The sequence below is a fragment of the Melospiza georgiana genome, chromosome Z, assembly GCF_028018845.1.
Source record: "Melospiza georgiana isolate bMelGeo1 chromosome Z, bMelGeo1.pri, whole genome shotgun sequence".
NCBI lineage: Eukaryota > Metazoa > Chordata > Aves > Passeriformes > Passerellidae > Melospiza > Melospiza georgiana.
Window position 1 is genome coordinate 41052844 of NC_080465.1, and position 26212 is coordinate 41079055.

General features: G+C 43.5%; 1 protein-coding gene across 2 annotated transcripts; it reads left to right on the forward strand.

Annotated features, from left to right (window-relative positions):
* Window positions 1–9: 9 nt before the first annotated feature.
* On the forward strand, window positions 10–20115 carry UTP15 (UTP15 small subunit processome component). Of its 2 annotated transcripts, XM_058044326.1 has the most exons (12): window positions 10–225; window positions 559–651; window positions 736–920; window positions 2025–2203; window positions 2978–3103; window positions 3763–3898; window positions 11549–11633; window positions 13664–13813; window positions 14075–14176; window positions 14373–14506; window positions 15002–15060; window positions 15568–20115. In XM_058044326.1, exons 1-12 carry the CDS (start codon window positions 136–138, stop codon window positions 15789–15791), a joined length of 1563 nt encoding a protein of 520 aa, XP_057900309.1. In that variant the 5' UTR covers window positions 10–135; the 3' UTR covers window positions 15792–20115. The 2 variants fall into 2 exon arrangements, with proteins under 2 accessions (XP_057900309.1, XP_057900308.1); XM_058044325.1 differs by having other exon boundaries at window positions 559–920.
* Window positions 20116–26212: the final 6097 nt, after the last annotated feature.

The following is a 26212-nucleotide window of genomic DNA, read 5'->3' on the forward strand; positions in this document are numbered from 1 at the left end:
GGCCGGCGCGGCGTGCCGCGTGTGCTCCGAGCCCGCCGCCGCTTCCCGGGCCTCTCCCACTTCCCGGGTCTCCGCCGCTTCCCGGGCCTCTCCCGCTGAGCTCCGGCCTGCCCCGGCCCGGCCCGGCCCCGCGTCATGGCCGCGTACAAGCCAGTGGTGGTCCAGGCGTGCCCCAAGCTCGGGGAGAAGATCACACAGGACACGCTGTACTGGCGGGGATACAAGGTAGGAGGAAGCCCAGCAGTCGCAGTTACTGGCTCAGAATGCCTTCTTTTACTGCTTTGGTGCAATGATTTTTTTTTTATAAACACGTATGAGTTAGTTTTTAAGTTCAGAGCACGTAATTAAAAGGGTAAGTTGTATTGAGTGAATTGGAAAAAAATTAAAAGAACAGGAGTGGTCTGTCAGAATTGAAACTCATTATCATTGCACCGCAAAAACGTTTTGATTCTTACGGAGTTTTAAATTATTTGTAGGAAAAATAGCTTTTATTTTGCTGTTTTCATACTTGATTGTGTCCTTATGTGTATTTAACGATCTTTATCACAACTGTTTTAGACACCTGTTCAGATAAAGGAATTCGGTGCCATAAATAAAATTGACTTCTCCCCAGTCCCGCCGTATAACTACGCTGTCACAGCATCCTCGAGGGTAAGTGGCCTTTCGGAGGCTTTTATGCTGTTGTTCTTCAGCTGGCATGACACCGGGAGATGTAATTCCCTCTTATTCTGGCAGATCCACATCTACGGCCGCTACTCGCAGGAGCCCATCAAGACGTTCTCTCGCTTCCGGGACGCGGCGTACTGTGCCACCTACAGGGACGACGGGCGCCTGCTGGCCGCCGGCAGCGAGGGCGGCAGCATCTCCCTTTACGACGTCAGCGGCAAAGCCCCGCTCAGGCAGTTCGAGGGTCAAACCAAGTAAGGCAGGGCTGTTTTGTTTGCATCCTAAAGCAACCGGGGGGTTTCTTAAAGATCGCCGTGTTCCACCCCTCCTGCCACAGGGCAGGAACGCCTGCTGCTATAGCGCCCAGGCTGCTCAGAGCCCCCCCCAGCCTAGCCTTGAATGCTGCCAGGGAGGGGGCATTCCCATCTTCTCTGGGCAACCCGCTCAAGTGCCTCAGCAATATTCAGTATTTACATTAAATTATAGTCGTATGTCTGCTTCACATGCTGCTGAAAATCTGAGTAGAACTGATTTACGTCGCTTTTGACTGTCTCATGGAGATCTTGCTGAAAAGTAGATTTAAGTTAAATTTAAAATGGGAGTGAGATTTAAAAAAAATCTAAATATGAATCAAGTATGTAGAAGAGTAAATACATTTTCACATAGGTGTCTCTTAATATGTTGTGTAGATACTCTCTTGCAGGTACATTGCATTGATAAGCACATCTTATTTGATGCTGGTAGGAAAAGAGTTCTAAAAAAAACAAAACCAATGAAGAAATACACCAGTAAAAGCAGGAATTCCTTTAAAAGCTCCAAAAACAAAACCAAAGAAGTGCATAATGGTAGCATGGGGTGCGGAAGAAATTAGGAGTTCTGATGTATCAGTGAGGAGAAGACAGTGGTAGTGCCTCAACAGACTTTTGTGCTATGAAAAATCGATTTGTGGTTTATCTATGTAGAACAAGAAGAATCCCCCTTTCAGTAGGAAGTACCCAGACTGACCTTCAGAGTGTTTCTGTTTGAGGTCTGTTTGCAAATTGGGTGTTCCAATGGCTAGGTTGACTTCATACCTGTGCACACCTGCATTTGCACAGAATAGACCTGTGTGTGTTCTGCCAAGACCCGTTGGGATATTACAGTGATAACAAAGACTTCAGTAGTGATTTTAAAAGGGAAGAAGATTGTTCAAAGCAGCCATACTTGAAATTTGCTGTTATAATGTGAGGCTTTGCAAGTTCTGACATTAAACACTGCACTTCTAGGTTGGAGTGCTTTAATAAACTCTTCATACGTACTAACTCTTCTTGAAACATGAATATATTTTAACTTCGGGTGTTGTGGACTTTGTTTTCTAGACCAGTTCATCTAGTGGGATTCCTGTCTGATAAATACCGAATATTTTCTGGTGGTGATGATTATTCATCAAAATTGTGGGATATTCCAAGTGCCACAGAAATCATCTCTTACAGTGAGCACACTGACTATGTGAGATGTGGCTGTGCAAGTAAAGTGAATGCAGATGTCTTCATAACAGGTTTGGTTTTGTTTTTTTATTTATACTTCTTTTAGCTTGAGTTGAAGAAAAATGCTGAGAGTTTTTGATACAGTAGGGTCATGTTTATTGCATTTTAGTCATGAAGGATCAGTCTGCCTGTGCAATACCTACTTTATTGTTTCCTTTTTTTGCTCGCTTTTTAAGCTTGACACTGATGTTCTAGGGGAAACTGCAGGAACTGAGTTTTAACATCTTCATGGTTTAGTCTATTAGGGTTAACAGAACTTGTGAAAGAAAATACTGTGAATGTATCCTTAGTCAGGGAGTGACTGAAAAGTTGTACCAAGTTTCTGGAGCAGGACTCTAGTCTGTACAGCTCATAACTGGCACACTCAAAAATGTGAAATCATGTGGAGTTTCTTGGAATCAGCTGCTTTTGGTTTTCCTAACAATTGCTTTGTATTAGTCTGTGGAAAACTGTGAAAAAAACCTAGTATTCCTTTTTTCATGAGGCACAAGAAGCTAGGTTTCATCAGGTTGCTTGATATTTATTATTATAAATACACTTCGTTCATGGAAGTGAAATGAAATGAAAACAAATTAATTTTACAGACTGACAGGTAGCTAGGGCTAGAATTAGAAAATTTGTTTCCCCAAGGCTGTAAACTAACCAAGGTAAGTCACAAGGTGTTTTTACATGTATGATTGAAGACTGTTGCTATTAGCCAGGAACTCGTTTAGATGATAGTACACAGCTGTTTTAGTTCTTGAACTAGTTGAAATTATGAAACTGATTTATGGTGATGTTTGCAGGTTCCTATGATCACACTGTGAAACTGTTTGATGCACGAACAAAGAGTAGTGTCATGACGATAGAGCACGGCCATCCTGTGGAGAGCGTGCTTCTCTTTCCATCTGGTGGACTTCTGGTATCTGCAGGTGATTCTATGAATTAGAATTTATAGAATTAAATCAAATATATTTTCTGTGGTCCTCATTTGAGGAATACTTCAGCTTTTTGTGTGCTGTTTTAGTTTGATAATGAAGTGGTAAGTGATGTAATAATTTGATTTCTCAAATATCTTCTGTCAGAATCTGTGTTTAGGTGCCAGGTGCAAGTAAGGGTCTTTCCTTTTTGTCTTTGTTTTAATATTCTTGTTGTTTCCACTACCTCCCTGCCCCCAATATAATTTGTAATAACAAAATGCAGACTAATTGGCCCACTTCTAAAGTGAAGGAATTAACATACTTAGCTTTTGAAAGGATAGAACTGTCTTTCTCATCATGTTGACAAGCTTTTTTAGTCTCTTGTTGCTGTTCCATCAGAGGTACCATAACCCTATAGTTTAAAAATTTTTTTTTTTTTGGTAATGAGTATGATTGGAGAATGCTTGAATCATTTAGGTCCATTCAGAATGGCCTAAAGAAAAGAGCAGGCTTGTGCCAGAAGATAGAATGGAAGAGGATGGTGAGTAGGTACAGAAAACTGTTAGGAGGTAAAGGTACTTGCGAAGGAAATACTGCATCACTCTGTGAAAACTTCTTCAGAGAAGCATAAATATGTACATGTGTATGTTTTGTGTGCTTCCTCTTCACAGGAGGTCGATATGTCAAAGTTTGGGATGTACTAAAAGGTGGACAGTTACTAGTTTCACTTAAAAATCACCATAAAACTGTGACTTGTTTGTGCCTGAACAGCTCTGGACAAAGGTTATTGTCAGGATCTCTCGACAGGTTGGTATATTTTGTGGCTTCCTTATGGTTCCATTCTTTAGGACCTTTTTTCTTTGAAAAGTATTATTTCACATCACTGCTAACCTGTTTGCGGTAAAGTGTACTATGATTCTATGATTCAAACTGTACTATGATTCTATGATACAATTTAACCTTTTCCTCTTACTAATCTGAATATCAATAAGGATTGTATGTGCCGTTTGGGAATGCATATGGAGAACTTCTGAATAAGGATTCAGTTTTTTAAATAAACTGATCTTTCCAGTCTTTGGAATTGTCCAGGTTTAGAACAAATTTGGGGAAGAATCCCCCAAAGGAGCTCCGGTGGGAAAAGCAGATCCAATTGGCCCCTCCCCCCAACTGGTCCAGGAGGAAAAAATACCTCCTTGGAGAAAGGTGGAAAAAAACTGTTTATTAAACAATAGGACCAAAACAATATCAAAACAATGAGACCCCTTGCCACTCTAAAAGAGATGACAAACTGAGAAAACCCCGGGTTGAGCTCAGCTCACTCAGTCTCTGATCAGTCCCGGAATTGTCACAGGCCAGGCCCGGCCCGGTGGGCCTCAGGTGCAGCTGCCAGTGCTCCCCTGGGTGTTCAGTCCAGAGCAGGTTCAAGAGGTCCAAAGAAAAAGGAAAAAAACAGTCCAGGGAATTTCTCTGCCTCAGCTAGCTAGAACTAACTAAAAAGCAAAAGAAGAGCTCTCTGCCCCGCTGTCCGTCTGCAGACAACACAGTCCAGGAGCAGGAATGAGTGCAGTGTCTGAAAACAAACTGCGCGCTTCTTCTCTCCCCCCCTTCACTCTCTGGAACACTCTTAAAGGTACAAAACTTATTATTATTCAACATAAACAGAATGTGACGATTGGGGATAAAAGCATCATATAGTCAACCCAGGACATTCCACCCCTTATCCCCATATCGTCTGCTCACTGCTAACACTAATATAAATTCTAACTCTTCAGGTACATACATGATACATCCATTATACAACTATACACAGACAATGGTAATAACGTTCAGGTAACAGGGATATTTATACAGGTTTTATCCAACAATCAGAGCTCCCTGAGGTACACTCCGTGTTCTTCCATCTTTTTGCATTATCCACCATGTGCAACCTGGTCCCTGAGCAAAAACAACCCCACGAATGGGTTTGTCTGTATTCGAGGCAGGATTAATCCAAACTGTCTTCCCTAATAAACCTCTGACATGTACCACTGGGACTTTGTCTCCATCTACTCTCTGCAAAGGCTCAGATTGGGCAGGGCCCACTTGGTAAGTAGAGCCTCGGGTGTTAACTAACCAGGTGGCTTTTGCCAGATGCTGCTCCCAGTTCTTGAAAGATCCCCCACCTAATGCTTTAAGTGTGCTTTTTAACAGTCTGTTGTACCTCTCCACTTTGCCTGCAGCTGCTGCATGGTAGGGGATATGGTACACCCACTCAATGCCATGTTCCCTAGCCCAGGTGTTGATGAGGTTGTTCTTGAAATGAGTCCCATTGTCTGACTCAATCCTCTCAGGGGTACCATGTCTCCACAGAACTTGCTTTTCAAGGCCCAGGATGGTGTTCCGGGCTGTAGCATGAGACACAGGGTAGGTTTCCAACCATCCAGTGGTGGCCTCCACCATGATCAGCACGTAGCGTTTGCCCTGGTGTGTCTGAGGCAGTGTGATGTAGTCAATCTGCCAGGCCTCCCCATACTTGTACTTGGACCACCGCCCACCGTACCACAGGGGCTTCACTCGCTTGGCCTGCTTGATGGCAGCACATGTCTCACAGTCATGGATAACTGTCCATGGTTAGATCCACCCCTCGGTCTCGTGCCCACTTATGGGTGGCATCCCTGCCCTGGTGGCCTGAGACATCATGGGCCCATCGAGCTAGGAATAACTCTCCCTTATGTTCCCAATCTAGGTCTATTTTGGACACCCCTATCTTTGCTGCCTGATCTACTTGCTCATTGTTTTGGTGCTCCTCATTAGCTCTACTCTTGGGTACATGGGCATCTACATGGCGGACCTTCACAGGCAGTTTCCCTACCCTGGTAGCAATGTCTTTCCACTCTTCAGCAGCCCAAATTGGTTTTCCTCTACGCTGCCAGTTAGCCTCTTTCCACCTTTCCAGCCATCCCCACAGAGCATTGGCTACCATCCATGAATCAGTGTAAAGGTAGAGCTTTGGCCACTTCTCTCTCTCAGCAATGTCCAGGGCCAGTTGAACAGCTTTGAGTTCAGCAAGTTGGCTTGATCCACCTTCTCCTTCAGTGGCTTCTGCCACCTGTCGTGTGGGGCTCCATATGGCTGCTTTCCACTTCCGGTTCATTCCCACAATGTGGCACGAACCATCAGTAAAGAGAGCGTATCGTGTACCTTCCAGCCAGTTTGTAATTGTTTCCAGAATCCCAGGGCGATTCAGTTTACCTATACGGGCGCGCTGAGTGATGAGAGCAATCCACTTGCTCCATGTAGCACTGGTGGCATTGTGAGTGGAAGGAACCTTGCCTTTGAACATCCACCCCAGCACCGGTAGTCGGGGTGCCAGGAGGAGTTGTGCTTCATTGCCTGTTACCTCTGAGGCAGCCTGGACTCCTTCATAGGCAGCCAGAATTTCTTTCTCTGTTGGAGTATAGTTGGCTTCAGACCCTCTGTAACTACGACTCCAAAATCCTAGTGGTCGGCCTCGAGTCTCCCCAGGCACCTTCTGCCAAAGGCTCCAGGACAAACCATGGTTCCTGGCTGCAGAGTAGAGCACATTCTTCACCTCTGGTCCTGTCCTGACTGGGCCAAGGGCTACTGCATGAGCAATCTCCTGCTTGATCTGTGCAAAGGCTTGTTGCTGCTCTGGAACCCAGTGGAAAGCATTCTCCTTATGGCTGACCAGGTAGAGAGGGCTCATGATCTGACTGTATTTGGGAATATGCATCCTCCAAAAACCTATGGCACCTAGGAAAGCTTGTGTCTCCTTATTGGTGGGTGGAGACATTGCTATGATCTTGTTGATGACATCAGTGGGAATCTGATGCCATCCGTCTTGCCGCTTCACTCCCAGAAACTGGATCTCTTGAGCAGGTCCCTTGACTTTGTTCTTCGTGATGGCGAAGCCAGCTTTTAGGAGAATCTGGATGATTTTCTCCCCTTTCTCGAACACCTCTGCTGCTGTCTTCCCCCACACAATGATGTCATCAATATATTGCAGGTGTTCTGGAGCCTCACCCTTTTCCAGTGCAGCCTGGATCAGTCCATGACAGATGGTGGGGCTGTGCTTCCACCCCTGGGGCAGTCGGTTCCAGGTGTACTGCACGCCTCTCCAGGTGAAAGCAAACAGGCCTGCATTCTGCTGCCAGAGGAATGGAGAAAAATGCATTGGCAATGTCTATAGTGGCATACCACTTGGCTGCCTTGGACTCCAGCTCGTACTGGAGTTCCAGCGTGTCCGGCACAGCAGCGCTCAGGGGTGGGGTCACTTCATTCAAGGCACGATAATCCACTGTCAATCTCCATTCTCCTTCAGATTTTCCCACAGGCCAAATAGGACTGTTGAAGGGTGAGTGGGTCTTGCTGACCACCCCCTGGCTCTCCAGCTCACGGATCATTTTGTGGACGGGGATCACAGCATCTCGATTCGTTCGGTACTGTCGGCGGTGCACTGTTGAGGTGGCAATTGGCACTCATTGCTCTTCCACCTTCAGGAGACCTACTGCAGATGGGCTTTCTGACAGTCCAGGCAAGCTGTTCAACTGCTTGACACCCTCTGTCTCTACAGCAGCTATTCCAAATGCCCATCTGAGTCCCTTTGGGTCTTTGAAATACCCACTTCGAAGGTAGCCTATGCCCAAAATGTATGGGCCTCTGGGCCAGTCACAATAGGACGTTTCTTCCACTCATTTCCAGTCAGGCTCACCTCAGCTTCCACCAAAGTAAAATCCTGTGATGCCCTTGTCACACCAGCAATAGAAACAGACTCTGTCCCCACATGTCTCGATGGGATTAATGTGCATTGTGCACCAGTGTCAACCAACTAAAGCTTTGTACTCTTGTGGTTCTGATGTGCCAGGCCAATGAATCCACACAGTCCAAAAAACACGGTGTTCTCCACCCTCTACCTGGCTAGAGGCAGGGCCCCTCTAAGCCTGGTTATCCTTCTTTTCCTGGGCATATGTCTTGGAGGTTCCTTCAAGGGGATCAAAAATATTGTCATTATCATCATATGTGACAGTTCAGTTACTGGCCACTGGAGCTGCTTCCCTTTTGGAACTTCCTCTGTGAATCTTCAGTTGTCTCACCCGTTGTGCCAGAGCAGCGGTAGGTTTTCTATGCCATCTCCCCATGTCTTCTCCACAATCACGCAGGTAGAAGCACAGCTCAGCTCATGGGGTGTACCTTCTCTCGCCATCCAGGGAACGTCTGTGTTGGGTACCAGAACCTCTGATCTGTACTGCCGAGATTTGGAGAAAGCTCTCATTAATCTCCTCCCTCAGTTTCTTGTGACCCTCCTCTATCTTGTCCTCTAATTTTTGAAGACGTGTTTCCACCGCTGTGATTCTGGCATGTGTTGGGCCATTCACAGTGTCTGTATAAGCTTGGAGCTTCTTTGCCATATCCAGCACAGTCTCCTCACCATCACCCTGCTTCATCATTGCTAAAGCAGAAGCGTATTCTCGTGGCCCAAGTCGTACAAGTTTTCTCCACATCAGAGATGTGCATGGTACCAAGTCTGGATTTACAGTGTTTCCATCATCTGAGAAGACAATCTCAGCTACTGCCATTTCCCTCAAGCGTTGAATCCCTTGTTCTATGGTTTTCCACTGAGTTTGCTGCATATAGAGATCGTCTGCACACAGGTATCGTTCTGCTACACTTCTTAGGACCCGTTCCCAGAGGCTGTGAGAGTTAGCCCCCCTCATCATTCCTTGGTCTATGACAGGATCCTGTGACAGGGATCCCAAATGCCTGGCTTCAGTGCCATCCAGAATTGTAGCCTCGCCTGCAGCATCCCAGAGACGGACCAGCCAACTAATGATGGATTCATCAGGTCGTCGGGTGTAATCCTTCCTTAGGCCACGAAGGTCCTTCAGGGAATAAGACTCAGTATTTGTGTCTGGTCTTGCACCTGCTGCTTTGACTCCTGATTTTATGTAAGGAGGCATTGAGGTTCCTTCTCCTGTATCACCATCATCATCATCCACTGGTCGATCAGTTTTTTCAGTGCGTTTCTCACTTCTAGTACTGGTAGCAACAGCCATGGGTTTAGATGCTGGCTTAGGCTCACTATCTGGTCTGGCTGCTGGCTTCGAGCCTGGGCTGTTGGCTACAGCTTGAGTGACTGAGATAGCTGATTTATCTCCCTGCCCCCCTGCCTCTGTCTGCTGCCCGACAGTATCTAACAAAGTGCAATAAGCATAGGCCAGGGCCCAGCTTATTGCAATGAGCCTTTTCTCCTTAGAATCGTCATGGCACTTCTCCTTTAGGTATTTCCCCACCTCTGCTGCGTTCTGAATTTGTTCCCGTGGAAAATCCCAGTCTACAGGATCAGAAAATTCCTTCAGGGTTTGGCCTATATTTTCCCATTCTCCACCCCACTCAGGATTTTTCACGCCTGCATCTGCTTCTGGGTCAGGGGTCTCACCAGCTCCTCTGGATATCTCAGCTCTCATTCTAGAGAAGCTGCAGACCATATAGAGGAAGCTTACCAGATTAAATACCAGAAAGATGGTCTCTTTAATATTCAGGGGAAACTGAACATTCTCAAAAAGTGACATAACCAATCCAAAGGAGAAGAGGGAAAGGGAAGGCTGGAAAGTCTCATTCTTGGCTCCTCCTCTAACAGACTGAGTGTAGTTACTAATAAATTCCCAAAACGTACTACTGGAATTGGGATGCTGGGTAGGATGAAGAAACCATAAACCATACATGTCGTAAACAGAGGCCAGTATCTTTGTGAACGCTTTATAAATCATTATCACCAAGGCCAGCGCAACAGCTATTCCAATCCGTACGCCTCTACCGTAAAAATTACTTGTGAAGGACAATAATCCTAATGACCAGAAAGGTATTGAAACCTCAAAAAGGTCTAGAGCCCAGAGCCACACGGAGGCTTTCACAACCAGAGACATCAGGGGTCCAAGCAGCATGACTACTAACTGCTTTAACAACAACAAACACACAATTATAGGGCTTTTTTCCACCTTTTCCAGCAGCGCGTTGGGTGCCAATTCATGTATTTGTCCAGGTTTGGAGCAAATTTGGGGAAGAATCCCCCGAAGGAGCTCCGGTGGGAAAAGCAGATCCAATCAGCCCCTCCCCCCAACTGGTCCGGGAGGAAAAAATACCTCCTTGGAGAAAGGTGGAAAAAAACTGTTTATTAAACAATAAAACCAACACAATATCAAACAATGAGACCCCTTGCCACTCTAAAAGAGATGACAAACTGAGAAAACCCCAGGTTGAAGTTCAGCTCACTCAGTCTCTGATCAGTCCGTCCGGTGCTGGAATTGTCGCAGGCCAGGCCCGGCCCGGTGGGCCTCAGCTGCAGCTGCCGGTGCTCCCCTGGGTGTTCAGTCCAGAGCAGGTTCAAGAGGTCCAAAGAAAAAGGGAAAAAAACAGTCCAGGGAACTTCTCTGCCTCAGCTAGCTAGAACTAACTAAAAAGCAAAAGAAGAGCTCTCTGCCCCGCTGTCCGTCCGCAGACAACACAGTCCAGGAGCAGGAATGTGGAGGAGTGAGTGCAGTGTCTGAAAACAAACTGCGCGCTTCTTCTCTCCCCCCTTCACTCTCTGGAACACTCTTAAAGGTACAAAACTTATTCAACATAAACAGAATGTGACGATTGGGGATAAAAGCATCATATAGTCAACCCAGGACAGGAATGTAACTGTTTTTAACTTTAATACAGTTTAAATATCTGAAAATGTGCTAGTATTTGCCTTTTAAAAGCCTGGGTTTGTGTCTTGCTGCTTTTGCTTCTTGTACCCAAGAGTGCTTGTGAACGTGACCTCTTTGCTTTTTTCATTCGGTTTCAGTTGACGAGTACTGATAGTTGGTGTCTTGTGTCTGAGACATTAGACATTAGAAATACAAAGTGATGTGAAATGACACTGAATCTGTTTTCCTCCTTCCTCCTGTATTGCCTAGGCTACCTCAGGCTTTACAATTACATAACACTAGCTTTTGTCCTTGGAAGATAATACTTTGTTTTCGAGTTTGTTAAATATTTCGTGCTTCCAACTAAATCCTTAATGGGCAGCTGGATGCAAGAGTATCTACAGATTTACTCTCAGATATTGCTAGTAGATCTTGTATTTAAAAATTAAGAACAAATTTGAAGAAATGCTGTCTCAGTGTTTTCCTAATACGCATTTCTGAATTCAAATAATCACTATGCCTGCCTTCAATTTCTTTTTCTATTCTTGCCCCATTTTCACCTTTTGTGAGGTAAGTGCACTCCTGACTTGACTTGTGGATACCTTTTAACAGAACATTACTGTGGCAGGAGAAATACCTAAGAAGCTCAGTGGTAGTCTGAGGAAAGCATTGTATTAACTCTCAGTTTCCTTGAATGACCTGTAGAAGATGAGAGTGATGAAGTTCCTGTAAAGTGACAACAGTAAATCTCTACTAACAGCTTTTTTATCTTTGCTTTTGTGTGTAGGCATGTGAAGATTTACAGTACTACGTCCTACAAAGTGGTCCACAGCTTCAACTATGCAACATCCATCCTCAGTCTTGCGTTGTCGGTAAGCGCATTAGAAGTCTTCCTAGACTTCCTAGAATTCCTAGAAGTGAATTCCTGATACCTTTTAAGTCACTAAAATAAATAATTGTTGCTTTCCTGGCTGTTGGGTGTTTCAGAAGAATGGTGTATGTGCAAAGTAGTGTTGAATATATTTCTCCTGAGTAACAAACACTAGCAGTTTTTAAGCATAATAGATTCAAATACCATGTTACCTGACTAGATCAGTGCAATGTCTTGTGTTTATGAATGACAATGTACATCATAGGGAAAGCATTCACTTTAGAAAGGTGGTCCTTCAACTTCAAGATGATTATGCTTACCTTTTGCCTTTCAGGAATGCTGTGAGTCCTTTCGCATGGCAGCAATAAAAAAAAAGTAGTTAATTTGTTGAGAAATTCAGAATAGGATGTAAACTTGCTTTAAAAGTTGGTGTCAGGTTGGTCTGAGGAAGAAAGAAAATGGTTGTGAGCATAAACAAATTTGTTTGTCAAGGTGGCTCTTGGAAGCAGACAGCAGAGACTCTTACTTCTCAGAAGCTCTTGATTTCCAGTGGATAAGTTATCTGCTGGCCTGAAATTTGGAGGTTGGCACCAGTTTTTAAGCAATACTGTTGTCATGTAGTACCCCCTTATGTAGCCTTTGAAGGGCATGTGAATGGGCCTGTGAGGGATCTTTACTACCTTTGCTAATTGTCCTTCTCTGCTGGAATGTGGAAGGTATGTGTGGGTAGTGTCTTCATTTCCTACTGTATTACCAAGGGAGCTGAGCTATAATAAATTTGGATTATTTTCTTTTGAAGTGAAGAATCCATAGCCTTTTAAGACCCTATGGCGACTGGAAAATATGCAATACCTGTAGTTTTACATCTCTAGAGTTTGTATAATACATCTTTTGAAGTATGATCTTGTTTTCTGTTGACTAAACTGGAATTTTTCTGTTGACTAAATTTGAATTTTAAATGGTCATACAAGAACATTATAATGCTTTTACTGAGTCAAATCAAAGGTGGGTCTGAATCCACATGCTGCATAAGGAAATGCATATAGAAAACTAAACGCAGAGCAAGTGTGTTGATATTCTCCCAAATTCCATTTTCAGATGAGAAATTAACTCATCAAAGTGTAGTTTCGTTGTAATTCAGTTAATTACTATTGCATAAGCCTGTTCAGTCTCTCCTTGAGCTTGATTAAACTTGAAACCTTGCCTAGATTCCTTGATAAGGAGTTCCACATTTCTGATACTTGTGTGAAGAATTGCTCCCTATTGTTCCACTTGAATCTTCATAACCTTCAGTTGATGCCCTTAAATGAGCCATTCATCAGCTGATCTCCATCTGTTCCTGTCATAATTCTGTAGGCTTTTATTATATCATCTAATTGTAGAATGGCTTGGGTTGGAGGGGATATTAAAGGTCATCTAATTTCAGCCCCCTGCCCTGGGCAAGGACACTGCTAGACCAGGTTGCACAAAGCGCCATCCTGTCTGGCCTTGAACACTTCAAGGGATGGGGCATCCACAATTTTTTTGGGTGAAATTTGCACCTGCTTCATTATATATGAAGTGAACTTTCACTTTCACTTTACATAAGTGAAATTATGTAAACCAGTGACTGGTGTTTTGAACAACTTTCAGTTATTTCTCAAAATCCTGCTGTTCCGTGGTAGCTTTGCTTTCTCATAGGTTCTGTTCATGCCTGCTGTATGGTACCTAATAGCCAAAGGTAGTTGTATGCTGTTGGAAAAAACAAAACCTTATAGTTACAGAAGGGTGTTAATGCATAATTGAGATTGATTCACTAGTCAGTCTGTAATGTTGCTTATGAGCATTGCCTGGAAGCTGTCCCTGCCTTGAACAAAGTATTCAATCATGGAGCCTCAAAAAGGTGCATTCCACATTAGGTCATCTATGATACTGTGATTTGAACCTTGTTATGAAACATAAAACTATAAAAGTGTGTAGCTAGAGCACGTACATGCATGGTAGAGCACAGATAAGCACTGGGTCCTAACTCTGTGAATTTCTTTGTGCTAGCCTGAAGATGAAACCATAGTTGTAGGCATGACCAATGGGGTGCTAAATGTTAAACACAGAAAACCAGAAGAAAAGAATGAAAACTCTCAAAAGAAGAGACAACCAGCATATAGAACCTATGTGAAAGGAAGAAGTTACATGCCAAAACAGGTATGTGGTAAGAAAATATGTGCTGAAACATTTCTGAAAAATTGGTTTATTTGAATGTGCTAAATTGGAGAAGGGGAAGGGTATAATATATAAATATTATATAAAAGAATATATAAATATAACATATAAATTTATTTATATTAAATCTATATATTTTATAATTTTATATGATATATAAAATTATTCATGATAAATGTGTCTAATCCATTATGTGAGTGTGTGTGTATTTGTCTTACTGTGAACTATTATTTTGAATTCTAGGAAGATTTCTGTGTCAGTAAACCTGTAAAACGTGTTTTGAGAAAATATGATAAGCTGCTGAGGAGCTTTCAGTCTTCCAAGGCTCTTGATGCAGTACTCGAGGTGAGGCATTGGTTTTTCTTCTTTGTCGGAGTTCTATGCGTCGCCTGATGTTAATTTTCCCTGTATGTCACACTAATTTTGTTTTTGTGTAGAACTAGAAAGGAGTCTTAAGTTGTGTTCTGTTTTGGTTTTGCTGACACCAGTGTTGTGTGTAAAGATGTTGCTTTGCTACTAAACTCTTCTTTTATGTGTCCAGCCACCCATCATGCTTCATACCCCTGAAGTCACGGTTGCAGTCATGCAGGAGCTGCATCGCAGAGGAACACTGAGAAGTGCACTTGCAGGCCGAGATGAGAAGCAAGTTAATCTCCTGCTTACCTTTGTGGCAAGGTATTATTTTAACATGAGCTCCCTCTGACTATTTTGACACTTCTGTTCCCTAATTACTCACCACAGTTTCAGCAGATCACTGGTAGAACACTGGTATTCCTGAAATCTCATATGCCTTTTCTATTCTGATACCAAGGCTTTGGGATAGGTTTGAAACAGTTCACCTGTTAGCACAGAATGGTTTTGCTGATGAGCTATTCTACTTCTTTGCTAAACATTCTACCCTTAGTCTATTATTTTCTGTCTCCTTGATGAAATTTGTGTTTTTATGTACTCAAGGCTTTTTGACACTCCTCCTGCCCCGTCTGGCTTCCTGAAAGGTAGAGGGTAAATACCACATAGGTGGGGTTTTTTGACTTTCATCTCTGACTGCTGTTCTGTGATGTCTCTTCATCAAGAAAAATTTGTCTGTATGCCTGTGTGAGAAAGCTGCTTGTTGGTGGTGGAGTACAGTTGACAAAACCAGTAAAATAGGAATGTCTTCTAATTTTGCAGGCGTGTGATTGAGCCTAGATTTACTCCTGTGCTGGTTATTGTTGCCGATATGATCACTGGTAAGACAATACAAAAAAGATTCTCAAAGCCATATAGCTAGCTTGCAAATAAGATTGAAAGTGCTACATTTTTAAGAAACCAAACCTTAATGATTCTGTTTATATCTGTGGGCTTAATGTCAAGAGAATGATCCAAAAAAGAGATATTTCCAGATAACTTTGACCATAGTCAGGATTTGATTTGCACAGGCTGCAGGAAGCTCCTTGTGGTCTCTAAGTACCTTTGATACTTTATGTTTCTGTGTTTACATAGTACAAATAGCTTCCTCTTATTTAGTGATGTTAAAAATAGTATTTGGTTATAAAAACTTCTGTTTCTGTGAGTTTGGCATACTGCTGCTGTAAGTACATAAAGCTTATGCTTTCAGAACAGACAACATTAAAGTTGTCTTATTTTTTCCGAATGTTGGACTTCTGCTAGAGTCTTTAAATGTATCTCTAACTAGCTAATATAATTTTTACCTTTTTATACAACTATAGATTCTTAACTGATATTTTTCTTTATAGACATTTATCAACCTGTGGTTGGGCAGTCAGCAATAGTTGATAAACAGTTCTTGAAACTCCAGCAAGCTATTGGAAAAGAAATTGACTATCAAGAGGAGCTACTAGAAGTTTTGGGAATGATGGATACACTGTTTGCTACTTTTACTAAGAAAAGAGATACGTGTCTAGAAGAGAGCAAAAGTAATGGTGTCACGGAGATCATTGAAACAAATAGGAATTACTGACCCCCATCTCAACAAATTGTCACAATTAACTTGAAAGACATGACTTGTTCTCCTGGTAATTTCTTATAATAGTGACTTTCAAAATAAGTTGAAGTTCTGTCTTTTAAACTGTGTTGCTGAGTAGGCTTGATTACTGAAGATGAGAAAGAGGACATTTTCAAGATTGTCCATGAAATATTTTTCAGACAATTTAGTTTTAAAGTTTTATTTCAGAGTTACATAACTTCCTACATTTACATGGGGATTTACATAGCCTCATTTTTGGTAGCAGCAGGGCTGCATGGGTGGCTTCTGTGAGAAGCTGCCAGAAGCTTCCCTCATGTTTGGCAGAACCAATCCCTGGTTGCTCCAAAGATGGACATGCTGCTGGCCAAAGTTGGGCCCACTAGAAATGGGGATAACAAAGTTATTGTGCAGTTGTAACTGTGGCCAGAGAAGAGCAGAGTGAGAAGATGTGAGAAGAACAACCCTGTGGACACCGAGGTCAGTGAAGAAGGAGGGGCTGGAGATGTTCCCAATGCTGAGATTCCCCTGCAGCCCATGGTGAGACAGCCCTGCCCCTGCAGCCCGTGGAGATCCATGGGGAATGCAGAGATCCATCTGCAGCCCATGGTGAGACAGCCCTGCCCCTGCAGCCCATGGAGATCCATGGGGAATGCAGAGATCCATCTGCAGCCCATGGTGAGACAGCCCTGCCCCTGCAGCCCATGGAGATCCATGGGGAATGCAGAGATCCATCTGCAGCCCATGGTGAGACAGCCCTGCCCCTGCAGCCCGTGGAGATCCATGGGGAATGCAGAGATCCATCTGCAGCCCATGGTGAGACAGCCCTGCCCCTGCAGCCCGTGGAGATCCATGGGGAATGCAGAGATCCATCTGCAGCCCATGGTGAGACAGCCCTGCCCCTGCAGCCCATGGAGATCCATGGGGAATGCAGAGATCCATCTGCAGCCCATGGAGGAGCCCGTGCTGGAGCAGGTGGATGCCTGGAGGAGGCTGTGACCCCGTGGGACACCCATGGAGAGAGGGGCCCTGCTCCCAGGCTGGAGCAGCCTGCCCTTGGAGGATGCACCCGTGGGAGAGTGGCCACCCCACAGCAGTTTGGGGAGGACTGTGGCCTGTGGGATGGGCTCACTCTGCAGCAGTTCATGGAGATCTGTCTGCATGGGAGGGGAGCCCACAGGGCAGCAGGGCAAGGACTCCTCTCCCTGAGCAGTGGGAGAAGCCACGGGTCATGGACTGCCCATAGCCCCATTCCCTGTCTCCCTGTGCCACTGCGGGAGAAGGCAGAGCTGGGAAGGAGGGAGGGCGTGAGGGGAAGGTGTTTTTAAGGGTTTATTTTACTTCTCATTGTCCTGCTCTAATTTTGTTCAGTAATAAATATAATTAATATATCTTAGTTGAGTCTGTTTTGCCTGTCATGGTATTTGATGAGTGATCTCTCCCACTCCTTATCTCAACGCATGAATCCTTTGTTATATTTTCTCTGCCTGGTCCAGTTGCAGAGGATTGAGTGAGGGGCTTTGGTGGCTGCCTGGTGTGTCGCCAGCACCAGCCCACTACAGTTGTGTGTCCAGTACTGTCAGCAGTCAACAATTTTCAGTTTTTATTTACCAGAAAATAATTGTTTGTGTAATTTTAATGTGTCACTGTCTTTATTTAAGGTTAATATCTGATCTCACATCCTTGAAAATACAAAGAAAACAGCATATACATTTGATAACACTTGGCTACATTGTTTTTTCTCTCCCCGCTTCATCTCCATTTAAGATTTTGATGAATTCACAGCACATAGCAGAATGATTCAAGAAGTGCATGCTTTTTAGTTTACTTTTTTTAATGATGCATATGTATTTTTGGGTTACAATTTTTCTAGAAAATAGGTAATACTTCTAAAGGGGAATTAATTTGAATTAAATTAATATAATGAGTAAAGTACCAATGAGAAAATACCAAGCCCAATATCAGAACTCAATTTTCTGTAATTCTGCCACTTCCAATGTGCAGTAGATGGAATTTGAGTCCATTGTTTGAATGCTAGGGTAATGGTTTATTTTAACTTCAAGCAGGGCTGGATGAGTGTGAATACAGTGGAAAGAGGTGTGCCAAAGGCTGTTGAGTACATGTAGTATGACATTAGGGTAGAACCTTGTTCTTAGCCTGTTCTATGGCTTGAATTCTCCTATAGGCCTGGAATTTGGTATGTAATAGGAATTTCTTGCAAAATTAATTTGCTCATGTAAGACATTGAAAGGCAGATACAAGTGGTAGAAATAGCTAGAAAAATTTTGCAAGTTCTACCTAAAATCTTAACAATTGTGACTGAAATGGAGTGCTTTTAGGTCTGCCCTTAAATTGGGATGTGAACAGTGTATGTTCCTGACTACTACTGTTACTGGTTTTGAATAGTTAGAATGATAACAGGTAATAACAGGAACAAACTTCAAACTTTAGTTTGCTTACTTAACTATTTTTATTTTTTTATTTTGTTTGTGTTAATAGACCTAAAACCTCTTCTGTCTTTTAGGAAATCAGTGTACTTTTAATTGTGTGGCTTAATCAGGCAATAGCACTTAGATTTCACACAGAATTAATTTTCGGAGTGGAGATGCAGGGGATGCTTATCTTGGAGCATCCTTATTCTGTGAACTGGTACTGCTTGGAGTTGAGGGAGCACATTTCTCTTTGCAGCATCATTTTTTTTCTATGGCTTGCAAACCACTAACCTTGACATAAAACATACTCTTAGTTCTTACTGACAGTATTCATGTCTATAGTATGTATCCATTTCAGTGCTTTAAAGTTTGATGTATGGCTAGCAGAAGCATAGGAAAATGTTAGATTAAAATAGTGATTAATTGGATCTAAAGTAGAGAGAGATGGATTTGATGGTTGGACTCTTAAGGGGATGAGAATTTGGTGGGTTGTTTGCATCCAGAGGGTAATGGTCAAGGGCTCAATGTCCAGTTGGAGATCGGAGATATGTCAGCAATGTCCCTTAGGAAGGAATTCATATTGGAACCAGTACCATTCAGTATCTTCATCAGTCACATGGACAGTGGGAGCCTTAGCAGGTTTGCAGATGGCACCCAGTCAAGTGATGCAGCTGACACACATGAAAGGTGGGATGCCGTCTAGAGGGACCTGGTCAGACTTGGAGAGGGGCCCATGTGAACCTTAAGAGGTTTAACAAGCCAATTGTGCAAGGTGCTGCCCGTGGGTCAGAGCAGGCCCGGTACCAGCACAGGCTGGGCATGAACAGATCCCAGCAGCCCTGCCCAGAAGGAATTGGGGGTGCTGGTGGCTGAGAGGCTGGACATGCCCCAGCCACGGGCACTGCCAGCCCAGAGAGCCACACGTGTCCTGGGCTGCATCCAGAGCAGGGTGGGCAGCAGGGCAGGGAGGGGATTCTGCCCCTCTGCTCTGCTCTGCTGAGACCCCATCTGCAGGGCTGCATCAGCTCTGGGGGCACAGCACAGCAAGGACAGGGAGATGTTGGAGTAGTCCAGAGGAGGGCCATGAAGATGATCAGGAAACTGTAGCACCTCACCTATGAGGACAGTCTGAGAGAACTGGGGTTACTCAGCCTAGGGAAGAGACAGCTCCAGGGGGACATTATCGTGGCTTTTTTTGGCACTTGCAGGAAGCTGATAAGAAAGATGGGGACAGACTTTTTAAGTAGGCCCTGTTGTGATTGGACAAGGGGTAATGGTTAAAATGTAAAGGGAAGATGTAGACTAGACATATGGAAGTTCTTTACAACAGGGTTGATAAAATGTTGGAACAGGCTGCCCTGAATTGGTAACTGCTCCATGCCTGTAAGCATTCAGTGTCAGGTTGGATGAGGCCCTGAGCAACTTTATCTAGTTGAAGGAGTGCTCTGCTTATTGCAAGGTGTTTGACTAGGTGATCTTTAAAGGTCCCTTCCAACCCAATTTGTTCCATATATCTGTATCTTATGGCTTTTGATGCATTACAATGTTTGTTATTCATGTTTTCTTTCAAGTGAGTTTGCCAAGGTGGATGTGGAAACAAATGTGAGATATTCTCTACACAAATTGAAATGGAAAGAAAATATGAAAACATAAATGCCATTTAAGATCTTAATGTCTAAGAAGGTTAGTAAAATTAAATTTGGAAGGAAGACTTTGGAAGATATTTGGAATGACTGATGAGTTGTATTTTAAGCTCCACTGGATTTCCTACCTCTGCATTGAAACCTAATATTTGTTCAGGTGACAAACTTGCCAGACATATCTGTTCATTGTGAATGTAAGTTTTTGTTCTGAAAAATAAGTTAATTTTTTCCCATTTAATAAGATTTTTTTACATTATGCAAGTTCTTCAAGACAGATATAACTAAGTTACAGAAGAGCTAGCAAAAGATACTGTTATTACCAGTGTAGAGCCCGTTGTTAATTTTCTGATTTTACTTACAATTTTCTGATTTTACTTAATATAAGGCTTTATTTTTTTTTCCCTTTTGAAGTAGGCTGCAGCTTGAATAAAATAGGAAAAAAAGTTCCAGGTAAGAGTTTGTAGTGGTCTCTTGTGCTGGTGAATGTTTGAAATGCTTTACAGCAGTGCCAAGCCTACATATATTTGTACTACAAGTTGAAAAGTAATTATTTATATGAAAACATAGTTATTTTTCCAGCAGGTTTTTTTCCATCTTACACTCCAGAATCTAGTATTTTTAAGTATTAAGATGGAATGTAATAAGCTGGAATACTTCAAATAGTTAATTGTCCATTATATTGGAGGGGACGTAATGCTGGGTGTCCTTTTTGGGAAAGGATATTAATCTGTTTATAAGGGAAAGGGAGCATTCATTGCACATGGCATAATCGTTGACTTGTAGGTAATTTGGAAATAACCAGGTTGACTTGTCTTGAAATATAGTTAATGAATTACCTTGCTGCAGAGCAGTTACAGACAAAAAGCATGTCTGTTATTATTCTTTTAATGTACTTTTCATATGGAACATTCTTGCAGCTCTTTGTTGCAAAGAATACCTCCTTACCCTGAATATTCTTGTGGCTCAGGAACAGTGTGTTATCAGAAAAGAGGCTTTTCTAAACAAATGCAACCAGAATTAGAGTGGTATTCAAAAGGAATAGTGAATTAAAACTTCCCTGTCCTTTGTTCAGGCATCTGAATTACATGGGAGAAATAGATGAGCTGGTTGGTCATTCTGCTGCTTTTATCAAGGCTTCAACTGAACATTCCCTAACAAAGACAGTGGAATCTTCCCTGGACTAATTCTGCCAATAAGTGAAACTTTTATTGCTAGATCACCTATACATTCTAATATCTTGAGGGAACTTCAAGAGATAGGCTTCCAGACCATGCTGCTAGAATTTACTAAGTTGTATTGTTCGAGTTGTTCAAGGCTGAGTAACTAATGATGTGAAAACTTTTGGTATTTTAGAAAATACTAAAATACTTATCGTCTAACATTATGATTAAGCTATGCAGAGTGTTTAAAATATAAGAAAGTGAAGCAAACTTATAAAAATGAAAATCAGAGATAACTGGTCCATTACTTGATGTGGTCAGTTACATCACAAGTAGGGATGTAGACAGAGCAGAGGAACTGAGGAACTGAGACCTGATAGTATCTTATAATAATATTACATCGTTACATTGGAAACTATGTAAATTAACTTTTAGATAATAATTCTTGTATTTTTTTCAGTTGTCAATATTTGGCATTGACATCCCAGGTCTACAGCTGCTGCAGATGTGCCTATGTTTGTATTCTTTTCTAGGATAACATGCAGGTGGATAGCTTGCTATATTCAGTGGTGAGTGAGTGTAGCAACTGAAGTAAAGCAATCCTTATGTATGCTTCCAGTAAAGTATGCTGGGTCTGCATGTAGAGGGAAGGTGCTATAAAAGGGTTGTAAACCATCCCTAATCTGGGTGTGCCCCATCAACCTGTACCTCTTTTCCTTCTGGCAAGTTTAACTTTCCAAGGGCCTGATCACCCCACAGCTCAGTAGGTTCTCTCTGTAATTTTGGAGTTGTGGACTTTTGTCCCTGCTTCCTTGCACAGATGATTTTTTATGTGATCAGCCACAAAAAGCAAAAACAATGAAAAGTTTCGAAGTTTAGAAATGAATGCATACCTATGTAAAGCCATTAAATTCTTGCTGAAAGACATGGGATGGTAATGGGGTTTTACTGGCTTCTTTCTCTCCTTTAGGGTTTTGAGAAATAACTCACTTTTCCACAGAATGAGAGGGGAACACGTCTTTAAAACAAAAATATTCATATGAACGAGTCAGTTGTGTTTCCTCTCGGTGGCGAAAACACAAAACACTTTGCTTCAGTGGCAACCTTTCTCTTTTTTGGTTACGTGTTCAACATTGCTTCTTTATTGGTTCTCAATAGCACTTAACAGGTGCAATGAACTGATCAAATAAACCATACCCAAACCATAGGTAACAAGTAGAAAACAGAATTAACACTTTTCCTTAATTTACCCCATAGTTCTTTTGGGCAGAAGCAAAATCCCCTTTCACCTCTCACAGGGAAGTGTCTTTTTGACCTCTGCTCTGTTACAGCAGTCTAATTTGCTTAATATTAGTCTAACACTGCTGTTACAAAGAAACTATGCTATCCATCTGCAGCAGACAGGTTATGAATTAAATTACAGTGCAGCAGGAGGAAACTTGCTCAGCCTCTACGCCCAGTCTGGTACTCATCACCCTACATCTTCAGTGCTTCACTGTCCTTAACCCGTGTAACAGGTGGGCAGAAAAGCCTTAGGGAGTCAACTTTAGATGCTTTTAAGTGCAGATGAATTCACATATCATGTATACGTGGCAGCTGAGAAGCTAAGGTGTGGCGTGCTTTGTCGGGGTCCGTGCACTGTGCAACACGAAGCACGCATGGAAGGGCCGGGCAGCAGGCTGATCAGCCAGCCCCTTGCGTGGGCAGCGCCCGGCCCAGCGCTGGTGCCCGTGGGAGCGCGGCCGGGCAGCGGAGCGGGGGCTGCAGCACCGAGCGGGACAGGGCAGCGGAGCGGGACAGGGCAGCGGAGCGGGACAGGGCTGCGGAGCGGAGGCTGCAGCACCGAGCGGGACAGAGCTGCGGAGCGGGACAGGGCAGCGGAGCGGGACAGGGCAGCGGAGCGGGACAGGGCAGCGGAGCGGGACAGGGCTGCGGAGCGGAGGCTGCAGCACCGAGCGGGACAGGGCTGTGGAGCGGGACAGGGCTGCGGAGCGGAGGCTGCAGCACCGAGCGGGACAGGGCAGCGGAGCGGGACAGGGCTGCGGAGCGGAGGCTGCAGCACCGAGCGGGACAGGGCTGTGGAGCGGGACAGGGCAGCGGAGCGGGACAGGGCTGCGGAGCGGAGGCTGCAGCACGGAGCGGGACAGGGCACCGCTCCGCTCCCGAGCGCGCCAGGGCTGCCCCCCGCCCCGTGGCTCCTGCCTTCCGTTCCCTGTCCCTGGAGCTGCGGCGGCTGCCCCGGGCCCTGCTCCCCGGGAGCCTCCCAGCGCCGGGGGCTGTCACAAAGCGCCTTTGTTACCGCGGGCTGCCGGGGCGGGCCCGGGCGCGTCCCGCAGCGCTCCCGCGGCGGCTCGGCAGCACCGCCGCCCTCCCTCCGTGCCTCCGTCCGTCCGTGCCCCGGCACACGAGGCGCAGGTAAGGCGCCCGCTGCCGCGGAGGGCGAGCGCGGCCGCAGCTGCTGCCGCGGCCCCGGGGCACGGTCCGAGCCTGCGGCGCCCCGCTCCGAGCGGCTGCGGCCATGTTCCGCGCTGGGACCGCGCCCCGGCGCCGCCGTGCGCCTGCGCGGGCTCCGCCTCTGCGTGCGCTGCCTGTGGCCTTCGGAGCCCCGACAGGCCGAGAGCGATTTCAGTGGGGTTTTGCTGTAGCTTTGTTGTTGTTGTTTTTCAATATATGTGGCTGTTTGTTGTCCTGTTTTAAGTTCACTACTTTGCCGTAAAAGCTACTCGCTTCCCCCCCCCCCCCCCCCCCGGGTTTTCCCTCAGTGGGGACAAGGTATTCGGTCTTAACCATAAAGATGCTTGCCTTTCTCATACAGAGCAAAAGAAGTTTTTAACTACGTTACTCTTAACTTTTTTAGTAGCCAAGAATATAAAGGAAATTGAAGCGTTTCTAACGGTAAAATTCTGAGAAACACCTTTTGAAGCTGTTCTTGTTGGGGCACTGCTGTGTGCAGCTTAGAGATGTGCCACTAAAAATCCTTCTTCATTTTTACGGCCTTAACTCATGCCTCTGTATCTGATCTTGTACAAAAATGGTTGAAGTTCTGCTCGTAAATCTTTTGAAGCACACAGATGTGACTGAAAATCTACCAGATGTTTTATGTTACAGAAGTAATTTGCTCTTTACTGCACATTGTGGAAATAGGATATCAGGGGGCATTTTACTAAGTGGGATTTTTCCACATAAGTAAAGATGGAGCTGTATTCTGTATGCTCAGGATGAAAAACTGACAGGACAACATCTGGTGGAAATATTGAACTACTAAAATGCTTTTGTTTTTCCATAATGGGTTTGAATATTAACTGAAACAATGAAAGCAGTTGTGTAGGTGTATCTTGGTAATAGGCAACTCATCTGGCCTTCTCAGTTAACTTGCAAATTAGACATTTATGCCAATGATTTGTGGAATTTTCAAAAACTTACCTACAAACTAGTTGAGTTGTATCTTTCAGGCTTAGCATCATTAAGACAAGCAGATACCACCAAACTACATTAATAGTTAAAAGAGGGCTATAAGTTGCACTTCTCAATGGAAGCTGCTGCTTTGATTATTTGAATTATATTTAATGAATTTTGGTATAAAATTTTTTTTCTGGTTCTTGGTGTAGAACTTGTAGCACAGTTCTAGTTGTCCATGAAGATGGAATACCAATTACAAAAGTATCTTTAAATACACAGAATATCCTCCTGCTTTCTTAATTGTAGCAGTTTGGTGGATGGCCAAGCCTGAGGGATGATGAAGTGTCACAAGATAGCACTGGAGCCCTCAGTTTTATGCATTTGTAGAACTAAAAGTTTCTGGTCCTTTTCTTTGCTACCTTGTCATTCAGCTGTACAACTGTGCTGCATGAGCTATTTCAAGGGTTTGCTGTTGCTCTGGGTTCACAGAGCCCAAACTAGGGAGTAATAAATGGTAAAGCCGTAAAAAAATTCACAATTAGAAAGCTACTGTCTTTGTCAAAACAGGTGTTAAAAGGAGTGAGGTAAGACAGGTGTCCCACAACATTATCAAACATATTTTATTTATTTCAGTAACCTTAGTAATACATTTGATTTTATTTTTGCCTTTTGGTGATGTAAAACCCACATTTCACATTTTTAAGATCTAGGGCCCCATTTTCTTTTTAGTTGAAATGAAAGTGCTACATTAAGAAGGTTAATACAGGAATACATAAAGAATGTATTTTGCCAACCTCAACAGCAGACTTCTGTCAGAAAAGAATTTTTTTCCCGTGTTTTAAAACCCAAGACTGTTCTTTAAAGGTGAAGAAGTATGGTCCTTTTTTGGAGACTCTTGAATTTCCTTCTAAGGATCACAAAATGGCTATGCTTTTCACAAAATAATTTGTGTGTATTTTGGTATTGCAATAGCCCTAAATGGGGTGATTTTTTTGAAATAAGATTTAAGCTTCTGTTTGTCTCAAATTGTTGAGAAGAGTGACATTTTAAAAGATGGTTAGCTATACTTCTTCTGTTCAGTTGCCTTCAAGAGCAGCTAGTGTCTGGTAAAGTATCAGCACTAGTGCATGCTGCTTCATGATAAATGTGACAGGCAAAGGTTTATTTCACCTCTCAGTTTGAGTAGTGTTAGAAGGCAGTAAATGAACGTGCTTGTGAAGCTATGAGCTGAGGGCTCTGCTTTGTCCCCTCCCTATTCCCCGATGCTCTCTATATGTTCAAGAGACCCTAGTGGAAAAATGGAAGATCATGTCAAAAACCTTGGCTGTAAAGTTAAATCTCTGACTTTGGGAATGTAATATTTATTATGTATGTATTTTCAGCTTGCTAGTTTTTTCCCTTTCATTTATTTTATCCAAGATCTTTTAGTCAGGTTCAGAAAAAAGATCTGTACTTAAAAGACTGTTCTGTACCACATTTGACCTGGTGGCTGTGCAGTGTAGTTCCTGGTGCTGGGGAAGCTGTGAGTGAGCCTTTGGTGTAATAACATAACATAACATAACATAACATAACATAACATAACATAACATAACATAACATAACATAACATAACATAACATAACATAACATAACATAACATAACATAACATAACATAACATAACATAACATAACATAACATAACATAACATAACATAACATAACATAACATAACATAACTCAGATGGAATCTATAAATTCAGGAACACAGTTTAGTTCTGTTGCTGTGCTTTTATAGTGGGAGCTG